This window comes from Heloderma suspectum, chromosome 12 (assembly GCF_057233095.1).
Source record: "Heloderma suspectum isolate Gila_16-S chromosome 12, 16-S_ref, whole genome shotgun sequence".
Taxonomy (NCBI): domain Eukaryota; kingdom Metazoa; phylum Chordata; class Lepidosauria; order Squamata; family Helodermatidae; genus Heloderma; species Heloderma suspectum.
Genome location: NC_139469.1, coordinates 34540121 through 34563171, shown reverse-complemented (window position 1 = coordinate 34563171; position 23051 = coordinate 34540121). Strand labels below are relative to the sequence as shown.

At 51.4% G+C, this 23051-nt stretch overlaps 2 protein-coding genes across 5 annotated transcripts in view; one reads left to right on the top strand and one right to left on the bottom strand.

Moving 5' to 3' along the window:
• Nucleotides 1-19269, top strand: part of CASKIN1 (CASK interacting protein 1) — a 130882-nt gene extending 111613 nt beyond the window's left edge. For both annotated transcript variants that reach the window (XM_084819032.1, XM_084819033.1), the window contains 10 exons: nt 657-767; nt 1437-1558; nt 2185-2272; nt 3842-3942; nt 4794-4904; nt 6492-6593; nt 7907-8045; nt 9254-11386; nt 11874-12267; nt 12673-19269. In XM_084819032.1, coding sequence (XP_084675158.1) covers nt 657-767; nt 1437-1558; nt 2185-2272; nt 3842-3942; nt 4794-4904; nt 6492-6593; nt 7907-8045; nt 9254-11386; nt 11874-12267; nt 12673-12769 — 3398 coding nt within the window. In that variant the 3' untranslated portion in view covers nt 12770-19269. The remainder of the gene's footprint in view (nt 1-656; nt 768-1436; nt 1559-2184; nt 2273-3841; nt 3943-4793; nt 4905-6491; nt 6594-7906; nt 8046-9253; nt 11387-11873; nt 12268-12672) is intronic.
• Nucleotides 19087-23051, bottom strand: part of TRAF7 (TNF receptor associated factor 7) — a 61067-nt gene continuing 57102 nt past the window's right edge. For all 3 annotated transcript variants that reach the window (XM_084819035.1, XM_084819034.1, XM_084819036.1), the window contains 2 exons: nt 21047-21166; nt 19087-19822 (listed from right to left, as the gene is read on the bottom strand). In XM_084819035.1, the coding sequence (XP_084675161.1) occupies nt 19808-19822; nt 21047-21166 (135 nt within the window). In that variant the 3' untranslated portion in view covers nt 19087-19807. The remainder of the gene's footprint in view (nt 19823-21046; nt 21167-23051) is intronic.

Sequence of the window (23051 nt, the reverse complement as noted above, 5' to 3'; positions counted from 1 at the left end):
AAAAGTGAGCCAAACAAAATTCTGACCCATCTGTGCTGGCCAAATTCAATAGGTTGTAGCTATTCCCAGCGTATTCTGTATGGGATGGTATAGAAATGTAATAAATAAATAAATGTTGTGCCTGCCTGCGGGTGTCGCTGTTCAAGAGGAGGACCTGTCAGAACAATAGAGGGGGCAGCCCAAAGTCAGCACCAGGAACGTGGCTGGCTGCTCAGGGAATCAAACCCAGTCTTTCAAGAGCTAAGCACTCAAAGACGCTTGCCTGGGTGAATGTACCTCTCCCTTTTCACTTTCTCCCACATTCAAATTCTTTTAAATCTCCATTTCTTTCTGCCTCATTTATTAAGAAAGCTGTGAATGTTGGTACATTCTTATCAAAATGTGCACCAAACAACATTCCCGGCCATGCCCACGTTTCCTCTGCAACACGGCGAGGGACTAAGTGCGCTCAGCCTGCTGCCAGCAAGCCTCCGCCTCCCCAGGAAACAGCTGGGGGGGTGGTTGGTTGTGGGGATGAAGGGAGAGCGATGCTGTTTGCACAGCCTGCCCAAGGCATGCACACGTGCACACGCACACCCCCTTCTGGGGTTTTGGTGCTTTGTCTCATGCGGTCTCTTTCTTTACTGGGGTGGCGATGGTTGTCTTCGACCCCAAAGGTTCCCGAGGGTCTGATGCCAGCCCGTCCCACTTGTCCCCATCGCAAGGCGGACCCGCTACCACGCCGGCTCCTGCTGAAGAGATCTGGGTGCTTCGCAAGCCCTATGCAGGTACCAGGAGGGGGCGGGTTGGCTGGGTCTTGGCCAGTTTGTGTTGGCTTGGGGTTGATGTAGCTCTGGCCCATGTTTTGGGGATGGTTGCATCTGTGCTACAAGCAGGACTCCTCTGGTCTGCAAGTGTGGTTTGCTGGTGGGGCACCTTACCCTGTGATGTGACGCTGCGAGTTTCCCCATCGCAGTTCCGCACCAACGGCTTCCCCTGATGGGGGAGGGGAAACGGGCGCATCACAGGGCAGGTCGTGCGGGGAGATGTGCGAGATGTTGGCGGGGGGGTGAGACATCGGGGGGGTGCTGCTCTTGGCAGCTGTTTGTCTGCCTTCACGTCTGGTCCTACTCCCAAGTTCTCTGTGCAGGTTTGGTGGGATGCGGCACCAAAGCAACCTGGCCCTCTGACGGGGCCTCTGACGCTTTAGTGCAGGGATGGGTAACTTTTGGCCTCCTGAATGTTTTGGCCCGCAGCTCCTACCATCCTTCACCACTGACTGTGCTGGCTGGGGCTGATGGGTGGTGGAGTCCAAAACATCTGGAGGGCCCACCCCTGCTTTTGTGGAAAGGGGACCTTTGGAACTGCCATAGAGCTAAGCCATGCTCAGTACCAAGGATCTCCCCCCCCCCCCCGCTGCATGGTGCCCTTCTTGACATCTACCCCCCCATTTATAGGTGGCGACCGCAGCAGCGTGGGCAGCAGTGGAAGCGTGGCCAGTGGCAGGAGCTCAGGGAGTGGCCAAAGCACCGGAAGCGGCGGCCATGCAGCCCTCCACCCAGGCTCAGAAGGTGTGAAGGTGAGCCAAATTACCTGGTGCTGGGAGGGCTGGCCCTGGCGCGTGTGCCTCTGCACATGTCTGGAACAGTGTAGCCATCCTGACTGCACCAGCAGCACCAGGGATTCAAGGGTTGCGTCTGCTCCCAGAGCCGCGATGTCATCCTGGCACTGCAGCCGGAGGCAGGGGTTGGCCCTGCAGCTGAGCCGGCTGACATTGCCTGGCCTGCGCTGCCCCCTCGTGGCTGCAGCCTGCATTGGTCCATCTCTCGCGAGTCAGCTAGCTTGGCAAGGGACCAGTCTCTCATCCCGTTTCTGGGGAAGTGGGCCAGGACGGGGGACGACTCGGCCACTCCATCGGTCCTTCACGGGATCGCCGTCCTCTGAGTCCTCTAAATTTTCCTACGCTGGCTCAGCTGCAGCGATGAGGGCCAGCTGGGCAGAGCCGAGGCGTCACCTGTGTCCTCACTGCCCCCAGGTGTGCCCCTTTGCCAGCAGCATCGTAGGCTGGGGAGGGCAGCACCTGACACTCCGCGCCTTCCTCAAGCCTTTCGGTGCGTTCCTGTTCACCCGCCACCCTTTTCCAACTGACAGTCTGTTTCTCCCTGTCCTCCCTCCCTCCCTCCCTCCCCGCCCCCCATTTCTCAGCTGCTGGCAACTGTCCTTTCCCAGAAGGCGTCTGTGCAAGAATCTGCGGTGGGCGACGGGCCTGCCAAAGCCGTGGAGACGCCCGCAGGTGCGTGGAACGCTCCGCCGCAGAGCGCATCCGCTGTCCCTGCCGGAGCTTTTCTTATTCCCCTGACAAGCTGCTTCTCCTGCTCAGAGAGCCTTCCGAGCCAAACATGGCCCTCTCTCTCTGCTGCTGCCAGGCCTTCGCTTGCTTCGGTTAGTAGGGAGAAGTGCGGGGGGGCGGCTGTGTTGGGAGGGGGGGGAGGGCCCCCCCCCAGTCTGTCTGCTTGGCTCTTCTCCAGCCTCAGTCAAAGAGCCAGTCTGGCTTCTGACAGGCACAGGGCTGTTCATGGCTGGCTGGTCTTCCTTTGCCCCCCCCCCCCCCCGAGTCTGCTTTCCCCTCCACCCACTTTGGAGTCTGAGCTTTGGCCGTCTCAGCCGTCCTCAGAGGCTCATTGGGAGGCCTCTGCTGTGTCCCTGAGCACAGTTCTCTGGAAGGTGACTCTGGAAGGACCCTCCCTACCCAGTGGGTACACTGACCCCCCTCCCCCCGATTGCTCTTCTCTCCCTGCAGAGGGGGCCGAGTGCCTCAAGAGCTGTATGGTGCTGTGCAGGGGGGGACAGGCGGGGGGGACTGGCAGATGGTGCGTTCCTGAGATCCCTGCTTCTTAAGGGCGATGCTGTGGGGCTTCTTCTCACATGGGTCTCAGACTGGTATGCCAAGGAGCTTGGCTTGGGGAAGGGTCGGGGTGCTGTAAGCTGGAGATGTGTGGAGCAGAATGAGCCCACCCCCACGCACACACTGATGGCCATTCCAGTGATCCGTGTGGTTAAACATGGGGGTCCAGGGAGGTGCAGGGCTGCTCGTCTAGCAGGAGTTTCCCTGTGTCTGATACTTCTGTGAGGGATACAGCTTCTGAAATGGTTGCTGCCTTTTGGGTCTCAGGGCTAAAAGCCACAGAGAGAACCAGCCCTCCTTCCCTCCTGGCGTTCAAGGGCTGCAAGCCAAGCAGAGACTTGAGGCCTGGTAGGTTTTCAGCCTCTTGGTGGCTTCCTGACCCAGAAAGGTGCCTGGCCTGCTGGCTGGGCTGGAGGCAGTGAGAGAAGCAAGCGAGCCTTCAAGGTCACCTTGGCTGCCATCTTGCTCTGCTTCCACCTGTGTCCTGCTGTGAGCAAAAATCAGCCGGGGGACTCTGTGCTTCTCTGACGTTTGCTCATTTCTGCCCCAGCATTTCTGGGTCTCTCGCTCCCGCTGAACGGCCAGCTGGACGCCATCTTGGCGGTTTGCCCCAAGGGGGGCTCAAGGGGAATGAGTGCCCTGCCCTCTCTGAGGGCTTGGGCAGTCCAGGGGGCTGTGAGCCTGGCTCACATGTTGCCTCAGAGGAGAACGCTCCAGACAAGCCACTCTTTGCTACAGCACTGCACCCTCACCCCCCATCCCCAATTGGCAGTGTGGAAAGGGTGCTGGTGGGGAGAACCTAGCATTTGCGGGGGGCAGCAGCTTTGCCTCACACATCAGTCTGCTGTTGACTTGGGCCTGACAGCTTGAAAAGCATCTGAGCCAATGGCCCTGCCAGCCAGCCAGCCAGCCAGACTCCCGTCACACTTATGTCTCCCGCTGCCTGCTTTGTGCCAGGATCTTCACGGACGCCAAGTCTGGGCGGCTCCTCGTCGTACCCAGGTCAGCCCTATGCAGAGCAGCAGCTGAAGAAGGTGGAGCCCATGTCGGAGGGGAAGGCAAGTTTGGGAACGCCCAGAGAGGGCTAAGTTGATGGGACGGCCTGGCCGCACACTGCATGGGCCACCTCCTTTCTGTATTTTGAGGACGGCCTTTCCAGGGCATCTTGCCCTTTACGCCGGGGGGGCAGACTTCAGGCGTCCACAATGTACTGCCCATTTTTACTAGAATCTTGAGACCCACCAACTGGAGTCAGGTGCAAAATGGCAGCTCAGAGGGACAGACACGCACCTCCAGAGGGACAGAATGCCCCTGAGCACATGAGCTCAGACCAAGAATTCCTTTCCAGTGTTGGAGCTGAGCTCACAGTCCATTCGTATTTTTAAAAAACACTCCTGATTACTTCCCAAGCTTTCTTCATTCCAGCAGCCAAATTTAAAGACTGGGCAGGGAAAGCCCTTTTGTTGCTGCTGCTGTTGTTAAACAGCTGGGAGTCAGAAACCCTTGCAGAGGCACTGCAAAGCACCCAGAGATCTACAAGCAGATTCTGAAATGCCTTCTCCCTGACCCCTGCCCCGCTTTCAGCCAGGGAACAAGCAGTCCAAGCCATCCCTGCCTGCCCAGGCGGGTTTGGGGGCTGCTGCCTTTGCATTTCAGCATGAGGCTCCGCGCCTCCCAAATCCCCTTGCTCCTAAGCTGCGCCCCGGGGCGTTTGCAATGACTTACCTGCAGGGCTAAGGGCAGGAAAGCTGACAGCACAAATTGAACTTCATGTGATATCAAAGAGGAGAATGGCGACATCAGCGTAAATGTCTCGCTGTCCCTATTTCAAGGGCTCAAGGAAAGTAACTATAGTTTTGGAAATGGTAAGAAGCGTCATTGCGTAATTGGTCACCTTCTCCCCCCACAGAGCGCAGAGGCCGTCTGCCAGTGGTTGTGCAAGTTTCAGCTGCAGCTTTACGCCTCCAACTTCATCAATGCTGGGTATGATATCCCCACCATCAGCCGGATGACCCCAGAGGTGAGGCTGGCGGGGACAGAGGTGGGAGGGAGTGGAGCTTGGCAAACAGCACCGTGCGGCAGTTCCAGGAGCTCTGATGACTGAACTGGCTTTCTGAACATGTGTGATCCTTTTCTGTCCTACCTGCCTTCATTGTATTATAAAATATATGGTCTTGCAATGGATAACGGGCACCCTAACAGATTGTAACATTAGACGAAGATCCATTTCTATCAGCATCTGAACTCTTAAGGCTGTGACTAGTCGAATCCTCTGTTGAAACCCACAAGGGATTGCCCCTTAGGACTGAGCGATGCCAAATGTTCTCTGGGGGATATGGGGGGATATGGGGGGAAATGTGCCCCCCCCATAATTGGGAACAATGTGACAGCATCATGTAGCGTCCCCTTCTGAGTGGGGCAATGGGGCGGGGGGAATAGTGGTGGGTAGTAAGCAGCCACTAGGAGAAAGGGGCTGTGGCTCCATGGCGCAGCCCCTGCTTTGCATGCAGAAAGCCTTGGGCTCAGTTCCCAGCATCCCCAAGTAGGGCTGAGAAAGAGAAGACACACGCACCCCCCCCCCCCATTTGAGACCCCGGCAAGCCTCTGTAGGCAACACAGAACTAGATGGAGCAATTCTTGGACTCGGAATAAGGCAGCTTCCTACATACTTAACTCCACCACAGCCAGTAAAGCCCCCCACTCCGACCCTCCCCAAATTTAACAGCCCATGAATGGGACAGGGCTGGTTGGTGATTTTTAATTGTACATCATTTGTACTTGAAGAAAAGTGTACACTGCTATTTTTTGCTGGAGTACAAAATGTAAACGGGGGCAGGGGGGAGTTTGCATTCTGGGGGGCAGCAGGATTTATTCCTGCTGCTGTACAGCTGCTTCTTCTCCTCTATTGCATTTGCAGGGGGAGAGCTGGCAAAGGGTCCTTTTTATTTTGTTTGTATCATTGCTGCAAGGAGGCCGGGACCTTTTTCTTCTCCTTGAACACACTCGGGTCCATTCTCCCCTCACTCACACTCCAGTAGGAGCTTAAACTGTCACGTTTACTCATAAAAAAAAAACCTCACTCCAGTGAACCGAAGTGGTGAATCTGATTGGATGAGAGCCAAAGCACGGCCACTGAGAAGCAAGGTGGAGGCATGAGCACGCTGGGTTTTGCAGAAGTATCCAAATATTGTTTTTAATAAAACACTTAAACATAACCCCTCCCCCCCCCCCCGATAAACCAGACCAGAGGGTCTTGGTATGTGCAGTAGCCATGGAATGTTGAGTGTCAGTTGGAAAAGAAAAATGGAAAACGGGTGGTGAGAAATGAAATGGAAACACCCACAAGGAAGCAGGCTGGCTGGAAAGGAGTGCTCCTGCTGGAGAGAGGATACACTCCAACATTTTGTTGCTGGTCCCGCTTGTACGAGACTGTTACGAAACTTCTGATGAGAACAAGAAGCCAACTTGGGAGGCCTATTCAGTTGAGTTTTTGATAGTGACCTCCTTGCCTTTATGGGCGACTCTTTGCTCCCATGGTTTTCTCTTTGCGACTTCTGCTTGCTGCTTTTGTGGCACCCAGCAGAAGTGGCTGTTCTGTTTGCCACAGGATCTGACAGCCATTGGGGTCACCAAACCAGGACACAGAAAGAAGATTGCATCAGAGATCAACAACCTAAATGTTTCTGAGTGGCTACCAGAGTACAAGCCAGTAAGTCTTCTCTCCTTCCCACTCATGGGGTTTCTTGAAATTGAGAGGTTATCCCAGGCTTATTGTCCTGGGAGAATAACCCCCTGCCTACACCAATACAAAATACTAGGGTGTGGCAGCAATGCACTCTTGCCTTTCGTCTCTTGGTCACTCACACATCACCAAAGCATTGGCTTTCTGCGATCAGCTGGAAGCAGAATTAAAATGGTGGTTTTGCAGAGCACTTAATATAGCACTGTATTTGCCAGCAACCCCACTGCTAGGATCCTTCTATAAAGTTTACTCAGATGTCACTCTCATTCAGCAAAGGCCCCTGCAACATTAGTTAAAAGCTTTCTTTTGTTGCTTGTTTAGTGCAATGCCAACTTACTGATGAATTGCCTGCATTGCACATGGTGAGCCAGGGAAATGAACAGGAGGCATCTTTAATTTTGGATCTTTCCTTTAATTTTATTTTCCCTTTCTTTTATGGTGAACTAGTACTATCCTGTTGTTAAAAACAAAGAGAGAAAACCAGTAATTAAAGCAAAAACGGACACTGACAATAAGGGGCAATTAAGAGAGGCAATTCAAGAGGCAGTTGAGGGAACTCATGAATAAGCCTAAAAGCAATAGAAGGGGTAAGAGCTGTGAGCAGAAAGCTTCTAAATACACTTAACGCTGAAAAGCCTAAGTTGAACTTTGCCAGCCCACAATGGCATTGCAATTGTGTTTCGAGTGAAATCAGGTCTGAAAAAAGATGGGAAGACCACACAGAAAACATTGGAAGACATCAACGTAGTCAGAATTCTCCATAAACGTGAGTTCCCAAAGGACAGCCATTTCAGACTAAGGGCTTCTCCACATGGGGCTTTTATCCTGCAATTGGGATTAGTTACTCATGGAAGTTTGGGTCCTTTACATGACATCATCAACCTCTGGCACCTCTCCCCTGGTTTCTGACCATTTCCACGGTTTAAATTTGAAATGGAAATAATGAGCTAATAAAAAGAATCGGTTTGACTTTGTCTGTGTAAAGAGGAAGTGGCACTATAACAACAGTGCCCTCTAGTGGCTGTAAAATGAAACATATAGAACTTCCAAGTAAGGGAGAAAAAGGGGGGAAGGGAAGCACATGTAAAGGGCCGACCTTAATCTCGCAAAGAATCCAGAAGCAGAAGCCTCGGTAAAATCATGGATAAAAAGCCTCTGTGTGGAGAAGCCCTAAGTTGTTAGCATGGAAGCACCCTGTGGGTGAACAGGTGCCACTAAAAAGAGTTGAATCCAGAGTCCTTGTTGTTTCGTTGTGTGATTTGCCCTCTTGTCCCACCCAGGCTAACCTTGCTCTTTGGCTCTCTATGATTGGGCTGGCACAGTATTACAAGGTACTGGTGGAAAATGGCTATGAGAACATAGATTTCATCACTGACATCACCTGGGAGGACCTGCAGGAGATCGGCATCACCAAACTGGGTGAGAGGAGGCAGAGCCCCACGCCCAGGCCGAGTGCAGCCACACACCAGACGTGTGTGTGTGTGTGTGTGTGTGCGCGCGCGCACGTGCACGCACCTGCAGTGGGTGTTCCACTCCCTAACCAGATAAAGGCTCGGGAGCTCAGCATGTCTTGTGTGTGGCCTGGCAACCTACCTGCTTTGGGGGAAGGGGTGGGAGGAGGGGAAAGGTGCCTCGGGCTGGCAGGAACACTTGCATGGAGGGCTTGGTCTGAGCATATCAGGGCGGTCTGACTTCAGGTATGGCTCTACTCCCGTTTCATTCTGTCTGTCTGCAAAAAATTTGGCTGCCTTTCAGCCCCCAAAAGCCTTCTATTTTGCCCTATTTAGAAGCCTGAATTAGGGAGGGAGGGAGGAGGAGAGGCAAATGGAAACTCTCCTGTTTTTAGAGGCCGAGGGATGATCGTTAGGAATGACACAATAAGACTGTTGTGCATGAAGGCGAGCATGACTGCAACCAGCACTCAGGCGCTGAGATTAGGAGGGAGGGGCGTGGGTGGCACACGGTGAGTTTGTCCAGAATGCCAGGGCAGGGGTATGCACAGGCCATGGGAACGGCGCTGCCTGAACCTGGACAAGGCCAAGTATAGGAACACAGGAAGCTGCCTTATCCTGAGTCAGAGCCTTGATCCATCTCGCCCAGTGCTGTCAACACTGATGGGCAGCAGCGGCTCTCCAGGGTTTCAGGCGGTTTTTCCTGCCCTACCCAGAGGTGCCATGGATTAAACCTGGGACCTTCTGCGGGCAAATCATCTGCTCTACCACTGAGCTACGGCCCTCCCCAAACTGGCAGCCCAGGCAAAGGGGCCCATCCAGTATGCATGTAGTAGTGGTGAGGAGTAAGAGACATGGGGTCTTGGCAAACGGAATGCTGCAGTGGCCCCAAATACGATGTGTCTAACCTGGATCAGGCCAGAGCCTGTTGAGGTCCTAGTTTCTGGCTGGTGGTGCTAGGCTGGAAAGTAGGTGCTGTTTCTGGGAGCAAAGTGATACTCAGCTTTTAATGACCGAGCTGAGTTTTTTCCTAGAACTAGATCATAGCCAGCAAGTGAAATAAAATTATACATGTATTATTTTTAACTCTCCTGATCTGAGGGCCGCTTTAAGCCTTTAAACAGCCACCACGTTTTTGTGCAAGTGGGCAGAATCCACCCTTTGTTCCTCTCTTAGGCCATCAGAAGAAGCTGATGTTAGCAGTGAAGAAGTTGGCGGAGATCCAGAAGGCAGAGTATATCAAGTATGAGTCTGGGACACTGAAGAAGAAGGGGGCGCCCCAGTCGCAGGACACGGTGGCCATCGAGTCCCCCCAGCAGGAGACGGCTGAGTGCCAGTCCCCCAAGATGACCACTTTCCAGGACAGCGAGCTGAGTAATGAACTACAGGTGGCCATGACAGGCACCGGCGAGGAAGGGACAGAAAAACAGGTCAACCATGTGGGGCACTTCCGCGAAGGGGCGGCCTATCGCCATTCTTCCCGTCTCACCCATGAGAACAGTCTGAGTGGAAGAGCGAAACATATAAGCAGCTCCCAGGAGTTGCTGGGAGATGGACCCAAAGCTGCCAGCACTGCTCTGTCCAAGAGCCAGGAGCACCTGGCAGAGGACGGGAAAGGAGCTCCGGCTACTCTGCCGAAGGAAGTGCGGAGCCTCCGCCACGGCCATGGCGTCAAGCGAGCCAGCGTGCCGCCGGTGCCTGGCAAACCCCGGCAGTCATTCCCCCCCACTGCAGGCCGCTACACCCCGCCCCAGACGCCCACCAAGCCCCGCCCATCCTCGCCCCAGACCCTTGGTGTGCCGCATGCCACGGCCAAGGTAAAGCCCACGCCACAGCTGCTGCCACAGTCAGACCGCCCCATGTCTCCTCGTTCGCTGCCTCCACCCCCTACGCACAGGGGCTTTGCGTATGTCATGCCACAGCCAGCGGAGGGAGACGCCCACGCGGCTGGCCCCCTGGCGCAAGCCGTGCCGGTGCTGCCCGTCTCGGTGCCGGTGCTGCGCCTGCCGCCTCAGGCTGCGGATGGCGAAGAGGAGGGGGGCCGGCCGAAGAAGAGGGCCCACAGCCTCAACCGCTACGCCGTGTCGGACAGCGAGCAGGAGCGGGACGAGCTCCTGGTGCCGGGCGCGGGGCCCTACGCCACGGTGCAGCGGCGAGTGGGGCGCAGCCATTCGGTGCGGGCGCAGGCGGGCGGCGACAAGAATGTCAACCGCAGCCAGTCCTTCGCTGTCCGGCCAAAGAAGAAGGGCCCTCCGCCTCCGCCGCCCAAGCGCTCCAGTTCGGCCATCTCCAGCACCAACCTGGCGGATGATTTCTCCAGGGGAGGGGAGGGGGGGCAGGAGCCCTTCCCGGAGCAGCAGCAGAGGCGGGCGAGCGACCTCGGCGGCACTGTGGACACAGGCAGTGCTGGGAGCGTAAAGAGCATTGCTGCCATGTTGGAAATGTCATCCATTGGGGGTGGGGCCCGGGCTCTTGCCATGCAAAAGCCACCCGGAGCTGGGAAGGGTCCCGATGGGTACTGCCTGCAGCCCGGAGTTGCTGTACACCCAGCCAGTCCAGAACATGTCCGTGTTGCAGCCGTCCTGGCCACTGTCAAGCACAAGGATGCCATTGGGCCAGATGGCGAGCTGGTGAACCGCCGGCGCACCATCAGCGGCCCTGTTACTGGGCTAATTGCATCCACTCGCCTCGAACGCTCAGAAAGCATCAAGTCCGACGCATCCAAAGATGGCAGCCCCATGGAGCGCCTGCGGGCAGAGCATGGCGGAGGCTCTCCACAGAACAGTTCTGGCGAGAACATTCCCTTTGCCGAGGAGGGCAACCTGACGATCAAGCAGCGGCCCCGGCAGATGGGTATAGCCAAGGCTGACGGTGGGGAGCCCTTGTCACTTGCCCACCGGCATGCCGACCTTTCCAAGGTGGAGGCCAGCGTCACACTCAAGAGGAGAATTCGGGCAAAGCAGAGTCAACAGGACAGCATCAAGTTCATCCTCACAGAGTCAGACACAGTGAAGAGGCGGCCAAAGTCGAGAGACAAGGAGCAGGAGCCAGCACCGCTGTCCGTCTACCAGAATGGCACAGCTACCGTCAAACGCCGGCCAGCCTTGGAGACGAGTGGCGTGGAGGCTGCGTCCCCTGCCGACCAGCAGGAAAGATGCGAATACACTCCAGCCCAGCTCCCTCTGGAAGGGGAACCCAAGAAGCCTGTCAAACCACCTGTTTCGCCCAAGCCTGTCCTACCCCAGAAAGTCTCTGGTCCTCCCACACCCACCTCCAAAAAGGCCCCAATTCCTGGCCCTGGTAGTCCAGGTAAGTGGGTCTCGCTGGAAAAACTTTTCCAGAGCTCTCCCTTGAATGCGGGGCCCGTGGACACATGGGGGCCAGCGAGCCTCCCTGCCCAACAGTTCTTTGCCCGTCCTCCATGTCCCGCCCGCCAGTGCCCTCGCGTCTGCCTGCTGGTTCTGGCGGCTGTGGACACGCCAGGTTCAGATGCCGTGGGGCTTGTGTCTCCGTAGCCACATGCACGCGCATCCCAGGCTCAGGGTCACGGCCGGGGGGGGGGGGGGTTGTAGTGGACCATTTCAGCCTGGGAGATTCTGTCTTAGCTGGGGCTGGGGGGCAGGACCCGACGCCCAACTACTTCAGCCTGCAGCTCCTCTGCCAGTGACCGAACCGTAAGGCTAAAGGAGAGATCAGAGAGTCCCGAAGCCCTGTGTCAGAGATGAGACTGCTGTACGGTGGCAGCAGCCCCCCCCCCGAAGTGGCAACGGGAGTCAGCTGTTCTTCTCTTTTGCAGAAGTGAAGCGTGTCCATGGGACCCCACCACCAGTCTCTCCAAAGCCGACACCGCCCCCAACTGCCCCTAAGCCCAAGGTCCATGCTGCCCTGCAGTCGGTGAGCGCCAGCTCCACGCCTGCACCGTCACCGGCCAAGCAGCTCGCCCCCGCCGTCAAGCCCTCCAGCACGCCCCCCTCACTCTGCTCCAGCCCGGCCAAGCCCTTGTCCCCCGGAGGGGCACCCCCCCAGACCGTGCCAGTCAAGCCGCCTCGCTCCTCCATGGCTGGACCTTCCATGGAGAGTGTCAGCACAGAGAGCGTGCACCAGAAGCTGGAGGAGACCAGCGCCTCCCTTGCTGCTGCTCTGCAGGCCGTGGAGGAGAAGATCAAGCAGGAGGATCAGCAAGCGGCCGAGTAAGGGCTGCCCTGGGTTGGGATGGGAAAGAGGAAGGGCCGAGGAGCCAGGAGGGAGGCAGAAAACCCCGCTAGAGGAGAGGTGCTGGGCGGGAACCGGGGAAGGGCAGCTGTCTAGTCTTGGACATAGTCAGACTCACAGTAGTTGTGGTCGATGCCCTGATTTAATGCCAACTATGTACATGATGCTTTACAAAGACATCTAGAAAACAGCTCAACGAGACAACCGAGGAAAGAGAGGAAAACGGAGGCAGGGTAAAAAAAGATGTATGCCATCATTGCAGTTACATGTACTTAAGCTTAGTAAAAGTAAGGGATGGGAACTGCAGAACCAAAGGATTTGCAGAAAAGGAGGATGTTGTGGAGGGATTGATGTAGCACTAAACCCTTTGCTGTCTCCTTCAGCTCTGCTGCAGAATCCAAGAGCACAGTCAGCATTCTGGACGACATCGGCAGCATGTTTGACGACCTTGCTGACCAACTGGATGCCATGTTAGAATGAGAGCTGGAAAAGAATCCCGGCCAACCTCAGGATCTGCCGTGGGCATAAGGGCACAGTCACCTCCGTGAAGACCTTCCCTGTTCCCCTCCCCTCCATCTTTTGAGGTTTGCACAAAGAACATAAGATTACCTCAGGATTGTGCTGAAACTGAGATGCTTGGGAAAGGCTTTTCTTGGGACCAGTTTTGCGGAAGAAAAAAAAAGAGAAAAAGAGGAATCCCTCTTGTGTTTTTTTTCTACCTAAACACCTGTTGACCTTGGGGAATACAAGGGGGCTGCAATTCTCCTTCTGAAAATGAAGTCAAAGGCCAACGTGCCTGTTATGGGTAGGAGCTTCCATATCTGCGAGATGAAAGCGATCTTCAGACTTTCTCCAGCACAGCTTTCCAAGCGAATCTGCTCAGATTTCGTCAAACTTGCATCTTTTTTTCGTCTAATTTGGAAAGTATCTCCTGTCGCCTTTCGCCAGATCAATCCCTGGTTGTTACAGTCCCAATATGTTATCAAAAATATGTGGCACAAATAAGTATTGGTCTTCTCCGGTTCTTCATGTTTCCTGCTTGGTTGGGATTTTGTGACTCTCTCACCTTCTGTGTTGGTGATGTTCCTTGACTGAGCACTGCTGCTCTCCCATGTGCTGCTGTCGCAGTTCCTGTGCCCGTCTGCCATCACTGGGAAGCGCTGGAAGAGACGGGGTGGGGACGCCCGAGGGAAGCCGTGAGTCGGGGAGGCCTTCGGCTAGCTGCATGCTTCGTTTCTTTGTCCCGAAGGTGTTCGTCTTCTTCTGGTGATGATGAAGCTGTGACTGTGAGATGTTTAGTTCTGTTAATGAGTCCCATTTGAGATATAAGCTCCTTTTTTCTGTTTGTTTGCCTTGGAACGCACCATTCCTGGCAAGAGCCGTGCAAAAGCTTTGGTACGTTTGCATGATTGATACAGTGTTGAAGCGTGAAAAGAACAAAGGAAAAAAATAGAAACGTCCTGGCTGAAATCCCCCTGTAAATATCCCGGGGTGGCTGGTGCAGCTGCCATAAAAGAATATTTATTCCCAATTACTTAAAAATATATCTCTAGGTAAAAGACAGTTCTGAGCATGAGGGACTTACGTTGCACTTTCTCTTTGCTTCAAGGCACTTGCTTCCAAAGAGTTTGTCACTGGTTGAACAGTTTAGCCTTCCTTACCGACCGTCTGCAGCAATTGTTCCCAGAAGATCAGGAGGGGGGCAAAGTTAAATAGGCAGTGGATGGACATAGGCAATATATACGACAACCGTTTGGTGGAACCTCTGATAGCGGCGCAGCAGTGTTGGGCGAGGGCCAGCAGTGGTGCTGCACTCTCATGGGAGTTTAGGGAAAGGGGACCTCCCTTCCTTTGTATTCCTGCTATTCCAAATGCAACTTCAGTTGCATCTCAGCAATCCAAGTTGGTTTTGCCGAGGTGAGTGAATTTTAACAGCTGGGGTGGGATTTGAGCCTTGGGCTCTTGACTGCCATCTCAGCTGCAATTCTTGCCCTCGTGTATCTCAGACACATGGTGTGCTGGGTTGATGCAGGGTGGTCTGCCAGCAATCAGCTAGGAAAGGATGATGGGAAGATGAGCCCTGCTGAGGCAGCTCTGCTGAGGGTTGTGTGTTAAACAAGTCCCAGGAAAGGGTAATCTCCCAACAGGGTCAGAGATTTTTGTGTACCAAGGAATGGCAGTCTGAGTGTGTGCAACTAGCAAAAGTGCACCAGAGATTATATATCATCTGTCTAGGGGCAAACAAATTTTGCAAAATTGTCAACCAACTTGAGAGCTTTTGTTTTTTGGAGAGAGGAAACGGTAGTAGCGGGGTGAAGCCATTCTTGCCAGTGCTGAACATTGTGTCTTGCTCAGTTTTCCTTTGGCTTATGGCTCTTGGAAGGCCTCTGTTACTGTGGGGTTTAAGGGAAGAGGCCTTTGATGGAAGGCTGGGTTCCCAGAGACAGCATGCAGAAGTCTGCAGCATGTAATGACTATCCTTGGCCCCCACAAATCACTTCTCATTACCTGATGTTTGGCTGCAATAGAGGTATTAAAACACTGCAGGTAGTTAGGGATGGAGACCAAGTCTCTGAATGCCAAAGCATTGTGGGAGTAGCAGATGTGCTTGCTTGAGGGTGGTCCACAGCTGTCACACCTGACAGACAAGGCCTTCCGAGCTTCCTGGCTGCCTCTTCATGGGCCTGTACCATTCTTAAACAAGCACAATCTGGGGATTCCCAGTAATGGATTACCCATTTCCGCCTCCTCCTCCTGCATTGTCTCTTAAGCATCACTCTGATCTTACTTCCCATGGCATTTCTTGGGAATGTGAAACTGTCCCTACAAGAACACCCTCATGTATTAATGTCAGTGGTGAGATATAGCATCTTACTGGGAGAAGGGGTGGCTTTAGTGGAAGCAGAGATCGTGCAAGACTGTGTTGCAGCGCCGCTACTGACTTGCTTGTCGTGCGCAGATCTCTAAACACCACGAGTGCATTTTATGCCACTGGGCTCGCATTAAACCCAGTTTTATTGTCCCGTTGGACTTGAAGCTGTTCATGAGCATTCTTGAACCTTTCGTAGGTATCCCAAGGTTACTTGTTCGCTGTGATTATCAGCCCTTAAAATCCTCCATCAAAAGAAATTTCAGAGGTATTCAGAAGGAACTTCTGCCAGTAACCAATTGTTTTTGACAGCTAGGATGCATTTCCCAGTATCTAGCCTAGACTGACCTTTAAGTGTTAAGCTTGTTGCATTTTATCCTTCCCTTGTGGGCATTCTTCTTCACTATGGTGGGCTTATACCTCCACCTGTAGATCATGTAGTTGTCATTCAAATCACCTCCCATTTCTTGGCTGCTTCCTTGCTACTGATGATAGAGCCAGTCCCAGGGTACCAGCTGCCATCTAAAGAGAGTTCTGTGATCACCTGAGCCTTGCCTCTGATAGCATCCCGCCCCTTTCTTTTTAACAGTGTTGCTCTGCTGTTTTATACTTGGCACATCCTCTGTGGTGATGTTTACATTTAGCTCATCTGGCCCTATAAGCTTTGGGACCTTTTCAACAGCAGAAAAGCCCCGTCCGCTCTCACCCTCATTGGCACCAACAGTGCCTTTCTCCAAATTTCACTTCTTCATGTTATGTCTTCCCCTTGGTCAACAGCACTGCAAGCAACAGAAGTCACGTGGAAGTGAGAGGGAAAGAGGAGAGCTACCATTTTCCTCGGGATCTTAGTTGCTATGTCCCCCAGCCTTCCTCTTCAGTAAGGAACCTCTTCTGTTCTCCAAAGGCAGCAGGGCCTTCCTGAGCAGGCAATTCCTTGCAAAATTGTGTTCTCCTTGTTTTTTTCAGGCCATGTGATGAAACTCCATCCCTGTGTGCAAAACATTGTGAGCTTCCATGCCTCCATCTTCTCTTAGGATCATAGTAATACTTGTTAATACCACCCTAATCTCCAACATGGGACACACTTTTAATTTTTGTAACCATGTTATGTCAAGTTTTTTTTCCGTCTCTTCTTTCCCTGCTTCTTTTTCCGTTTAAGAAAATTCCAGAACAAAGAAAATGGGGGCAGTGCCCACTTTGGCTTGGGGTAGGACTGACTTATGGATCCCAGCCTGTCAGTTCAGATCAGCATCTCAGGAGAACCTCTTCTTATTCTCTGCCATAACTACATTTCTGAGCAAGAGCACCAAGCTCCTTTAACCCACTCAGTTTTGATGCCTGTGCTTGTTATATACAACCAGTAGAGTTCGTGACAGGCTAAAAGAATCAAGTTGGGATTTGTTGTTGATTTCATTATTGCATTGGTAGAGGTCTTCTGTTGAAACAGCCATGTTAATGAATGTTCTTACATATGAAAAAAAAAACACACTTTTCCTTTGGAGGGTGATGAAAGGGATGAGAAAAATAAGCTATATAAAGAAGTATTAATTTATTGGAAAGAAATTATTTAAGATGGATTTCCCCGCAGAGATAATTAACACAAAAGGAAAGGACTTTAATATATATTAAAAAGATTTTAAAATATTACCAATTGTATATTAAACAGTTTTAAGAGATAAAATTGAAAGAACTGGAGTTTAGCTTGTCTATTAGACTTGTAATAAGCTGTGTGTCTTGTGGTGAGATCATTTAAAAGAGTAGCACAATGTTTAAAAAAGGTACAGTTTCTCTTCTTTTCAAAGTGTGCAAAAACATTTATGTTTCTGTTATATGGGCTTTTTTGTTTGCCATTTTCTTTTTTACAGTTTTAATGAAAATCAAAGGATGTGCCTTGTTCTATGAATTTTTGTTCGATCTCATATCTGACAAGTGTGTGTTCTTTTCTGTACAGTGTTTTCTTTTTTAAGTTGGTGTGTGTGTGTGTGCCCACGTGTCTGTATGTGTGCGTGCATGTTTAAATGCATGTGTGTGGAAGTAGTTAACAGATGCGCAGGTGTATATTGATGTACAAATGGGAGTCAGTCCAGTTTAAAAAATGGCTTTTAAGGCTGGAATGCAATCTTGCCTGGTTCCCTTGCGCTGTGGTTTTTGAGACCCAGGTGTCACTGTGTGATTGGGGGCACTCTCTTGTTTTGTTTGAGTACAGATAGGTCTGTCTTTGCTGATCTCCAAAATGTGTCTGGCACAACTTTGAAATTTCTTAATTAAAAAAAATAAAAAGACAACAAAAAGATACCTGTTGTAAAGAGAAACAAAATGTATCTTAAAAATATTCCAAGATTCTAATGCTGGATATTATACATATTATATATATATTATATATTTTTATTATTAAGTTATGGAAACTGTATTGTATTCCCATTCTGTCAGAGCTATGCATCTTGCTGCCAACCTCCTTTTCTTGCTTCGTGCATCCCACCTGTATTATTAATATTTGATGGCTTTTGTGGTGCTGTAAAAATTTTGCTCCTATTTAAAAAAAAGTGTCTGGCTACAAATATTTAAAAAAAAAGAGAAAGAAGCCCTTGCTTCTCACTACTACACGTACATGACATTGACTGTAAAAGAATATTTTTTATTATTGAGGTTAGAGAAAAAAATCCCCACCTCGAGGGCAGTTCTGTGAGGCACTAGGGCTGCTGGGTGCACGGCTGCCGTGGTGCTGAGGGACTGGTTCATGCTGCAGTTTACAGTACAGGTAGGTGGCACTGTTGATGCACTTACGGCCATCGGTGCTTAATAAATGTCCAAATCATCTGGGCTTGCAGAACTCTTGTTTGGGCTGTGTCCAAATACGGAAGTGGATGTTTCAGATGTACCACTGGAAATTGTTGCTGAGGGCTGGTCACAGGTGGGGATTCATGTTTTAAGAGCTGCACATCTTGTCTCAGGTAACAAGGAGCAAGTGAGCTGGCACAGTCACCAAGTCAGCCTCTTTTACATCTTACCATTTCCACACAGTAGTTAGCAAGACCCTTTGCAGACAAAAACCCCAAACCACATAAAATTGTCCTACCTACATTTACTGATAGCAATAGCCCCCTCTCCCCACATCTGGTCCAGAGTATCCCCTACTGAAATGTACCTGCTAGGTTTCTTTTGGAGTCCATCTTTTTGACAAACTGGTGCAGTTAAGGGAGCAGGCACCTGATCTTTATTTCCTTTCCCTAATGAGATAGTTTCAGTGCCTTCCTCACTGTGCCATTTTACAGTCAACACCTGCCTCTGAACATGGATGTCCCCAATACCTGTAGCACTTTGGATTTCTGAAGTCAGTGACCATTTTTGTCCAGTACTTAAACAAGAACTTAAGAATCAGCATTCTGGCTCCAGGCAAATGCTTCTGGGATGCATTCCCAGAACTGTAATTCTCTATTAGACAACCCTAGCATGTGGTACCCAAAGATAAGAACTATAAATGCAGAGGTTCCAGTTTAGCACTCGTGCCTCTACCAGCTCATTTCTTGAGCATCACTGAACTGTACATCCCCTTGTATGGTAAAGCCCCTCTCCCTGTACTAGCCAACACTAGAAAGGCTGAATGCAATGAGCACTTTAAAACAAACCAATCTGCATCTGCTGTCATATCTCTCTAATACAAGTGTAGTAAAGTCGGAAAACATTTCACTTAGCCTGTAATTTAGCTCCAGTAAGTAATTTTTCCTTGGGGGCAAGTAGCTTGTTAAATTCACTGTCTAGTGGCGCACAAGTACATGCATGCGAGTGGATCAGTAAACTTGAGCAGACATCGCTACAAATTCATAGAATCCAGCCTTAGTCACACCTGGGGGTGCAGGATGAGCCAACAACTGAGAGACGTTACCCTTTTGCTAAAGTGCTCCAGGTTTGTCAATAAGTCATGCTTGCCTAAAACAATGGTCCATTTTTATTGTCAAGGAAGAAATAATCCAAATCTATATCACAATCTTAAAAACAGTAGAAAATGTCAGTAAAAACACAACAGTGGGCTCTCCCTGTCTTTACCATGGAGGCCGTTATGACATGATGCTGTGAACGGATGGCCTTGTGGTACCTGATGCAAAGGATAGAGGTCTGTGACATAAAAATCGTACCTGGTTACATGAGAGGAAAACGGCTTTTTATAATTGGCGGTGGGCACAAATGAAAGAGCTCAGCAGATAAATTAAACACCAGAACAGAGAGGGATCCTCTCCCACATCCTTGGCTCCGGCACTCCTGTGAGCAAGGTGCTTTGCGGTGCTCACACTGACCAATCCCACTTCACTCAAGAGCTGCTGTCTGAGACCATTACACCCTATTTGTTCCATCTGCTGAGTGTCATAAGTTGCAGCTAGAAGAGCATGTGACTGAATGTCCCTCGCCTATAGCAATTCAGGAAGGAAGCCATAGCTGGGTGCGGTCTGTCAGCTTTATCACCAGTCAAACAGTCCTGCTTCTTGGAGGGCCTGCTACGTTACTGGTGGCAGTGCTGAGGTATGTGGGCCGTGAAGCGCTCTCGCTGGTGGTGGCTGCCGGGAGGGCTTCAGAGAGAAAGGAAGCAGTACATCATGTGTGAGCTGGAGGAGTATTTGGTAATCTGGCATCCAAAAGCAGATGGCGGCACCTTACTAGCACGTCCAGACCTGCAGTGGGAAGAAAAGTCAGAAGGGCCTACATGGCAGAGGCCTCCCTGCCACAGGTTCTTATTGACCTCTGAAGCAGCTTTATTCTAAGCAAGAAGGGATTGCAAGGGTAGGTGGGAAGAAGTATCGGCAATACTTGTCCCGCAAGCAGAGTGATCCCAGAACCCTGCCGTAGAGCCTCCTAGCGGATCTCCTAGTCACTGCTGGGAAAGCCCCCTTGAGGGTCGGCACACCTGGTGACCCACTGAGCTGAATGCAGCACATACCAGCCATACGTGTGGCTGTGCCATAGGCTGGATCATTTCTGGGGGCGTTTTTGCATTCCAGGTTGTCAAGAGAGGACAGATGTTTGACCCCTTTAGAGATCCCATTCAGGACTGTGTTATGAGTTGTGCAAGGTTGTCCTGGTGCATACCATGAAAATGTTAATTCCACAGAGTTGCACAAAATGAGAGAAATCTGGTGCAGAATTAACTTTTTAGCCTGTACAGCAGGCTGCGTAACCTGTGGCCCTCCAGATGCTGGACTACAGCTCCCATAATCCATGACCATTGGCCTTGCTGATGGGAGCTGAGAGTCCAACATCATGTGGAGAGGCACAGGTTCCCTGCCCCTGACACAGGGCTACAAATCATAAGCTTAAATACACAGGGCAATGCCCAGCAAGACTGGGGGGAGGGTGAGACTTAGGACTTTAGCACTCTGCACAATTACTTGTCCTTCTCCCAGCCCTAGATGATACAACAACATTACGGAATTCCAATAATCTGGTTGGGGTAAAGTGTGAGGTGGGGGGAAGCAAAAGGTCACAAACAGCTGTGGGATCCCTCCAAGTTTGAAGGCCCAGTCAGTCCACCCAACTCCCATGTGTGAGCGGGGCCACTTCCCGGAGAACGAGAGCACCAGAGGGACGGCGGTCAGCAGGTTTTGACGGTGGTCAGCAGGTTTTGAGATGGCGCACTGAGCTCTTTACCCTGCAAGCCACGGCGACCAAGCAGCTGCCCAAAATGGTTTGCCCTTTGTTCACAATTTTCCCCCGGGCAGATGAGAAATTCACAGAACAGGCCTGTTGATCCCGGCATGCCCGAGAACTTTCCAGCTTTGCCCAGCCAAAGAGGAGCTAAACAGGCCACTGGCCCACTGCCCCCCGGCACTGCTCTGTCCCATTTGCTCTGCCACCTGCACACGTGCAGTTTAAGAAACTCTGCTGGGTGGGGGTGTTACCTTAACCGTGCTGTCGACGGCGCCAGAGAACAGGCGGCCCCTGGAGACTGCCAGCGCGGTGACACTGCCCTGGTGGCGCAGCAGCGTCTGCGTGCAGATCATGTTATCCATGCTCCATACCTGGAAGCAGAACACAATTCATGATGATGAATGAGAAGCTGAAAAAGGCTCCGTGCTGATATGATCAGGCGATACCCCACCCAAGTCTCAGCACGATCAAGAATTTCATAAATCCACCCCATGCAGGCCACAGGGACCAAAACAGACGTTGCTCTCCAAGCCCATGTACAGGGCTCTGGCCCTCTATTGCCATAAAAACATTTCACATGCTGCTTGCCTCTAATGTGGGCATTTGCACTGGATGGGGTGGTGGGGGAGTTGGGCTCCAAAACCCAACCCCCAGAGGAAACGTTTCTGCCTGAATCACTGATCTGGGCATGCTTTCTGACTGAAACAAGCCAAGAGCAGTGCCTCACACAGAGATGCAACAGGCTACCTCCTCTGAGGGTCGGTAATCCTCAGTGATGGATTATTGCACCATTCCCCAACCTGGAACCCTCCAGATGCATTGGGTCATGACTCCCATTATCCCTCAACATTGGTTATGGTGCCTAGGGCTGATGGGAGTTGTAGTTCAAAACATCTGGAGGGCATCAGGTTGGGGAAGGTTGAATTATTGAGTCACTTCTCAATACAGAGAAGCAGTGGAACTGTACCACCCCCCACCCAAAAAAAAACCAGGGAGGAAGAATGGAAGGAGACAAGGCCAGAACAGTGGTTCATGATATCTGTTCCTGCTGATCCATGGGGGAACGAATTATAAAGCTAGAAGAAATCTTGAATGGATCTCCAAACTCTATTAGGCTCTAGGTAGGAAAGGGAAGGACCTGGGGGGACAGTGCTGTTTCCGTCATTCCCTCCTGTCGAAGGAGAGAGTGCTGGCAGAGAAAGCAGGATCCTAGAAGTGAACAGCTCCCTCACCCCACAGATGTTAACTAGGAAAGGTTTGATTTCTCAGATCATGGTCTGTGCTACCAAAATGAACTCCTGCTAGAGAGGGTGTGCCTCATGAAGACTGGGAAGAATATGTTTGGTAGGAGCCTCACAAACCTGACTCAAGAGGGCTTTAAACTAAGTCCGGTGGGGAAGGGAGGCAAAAGCCCGGAGCCCAGCAACGAACCATATTACGGAAGAGAATGTGTGTGGCAAAGAAGAAAGCAAGGTGCCTGGACATTTGCAGGTAAATACATCAGGGAAACTGGGAAGGTGTCCGGTGTCTATATATTGAGAAACGAACAGGATAAACTTGAAATCCTAGTATGGGAAAGGAAGCTTGTTTTGATAGGTACTGCTGTGACATGGTGGGATGAGACTCATGACTGGAATATGGCAACTGAAGGGTAAAATCGGTTCAAAAGAAATAGACCCAACAGAAAGGGAAGGGGAATGGTATTATATGTAAAGAACATTTTACACCTGCATGGAAATCCATGAATCAGAGTGGAGGCCCTGTTGAAAGCACCTTTGTAAGGCTAAGAGCAAGAGACGAGTGGTATTGCTGTAGCAGCATATCACAGACTGCCCAGCAAACTGGAATGGTAACAGGTAACGTTTTCAGAGATGTGCACCGTAGCAGTAATGGGGGATCTTAACCATCTTGACATCTGCTGGAACTCTTAACTTCGCTAAAATAGAACATCCAATAAATTCTTGCCTTGCTGATAACATTATCTCTCAGAAGAAACTAGGGGATCTGCTATGGTGGACTTGATCCTGACTGACAGGGAAGAACTGGTTGATGAAGTGAAAGTGGATGAAACCATGGGGGAAAGTAACTATGTCATCTTGGAATTTGTGACTGGAAGGGATGCGAAAACTGAGCACAGTCAGACATGTAGCCTGGGCTTTAGGAAAGCCAACTTCAAAGAGCTCAGAGAAAAGTTGAGTAGCATCCCATGGCTAGAAATTCTGAAGGAGAAAAGGGATGGGCAATTCTGAAAGGGGA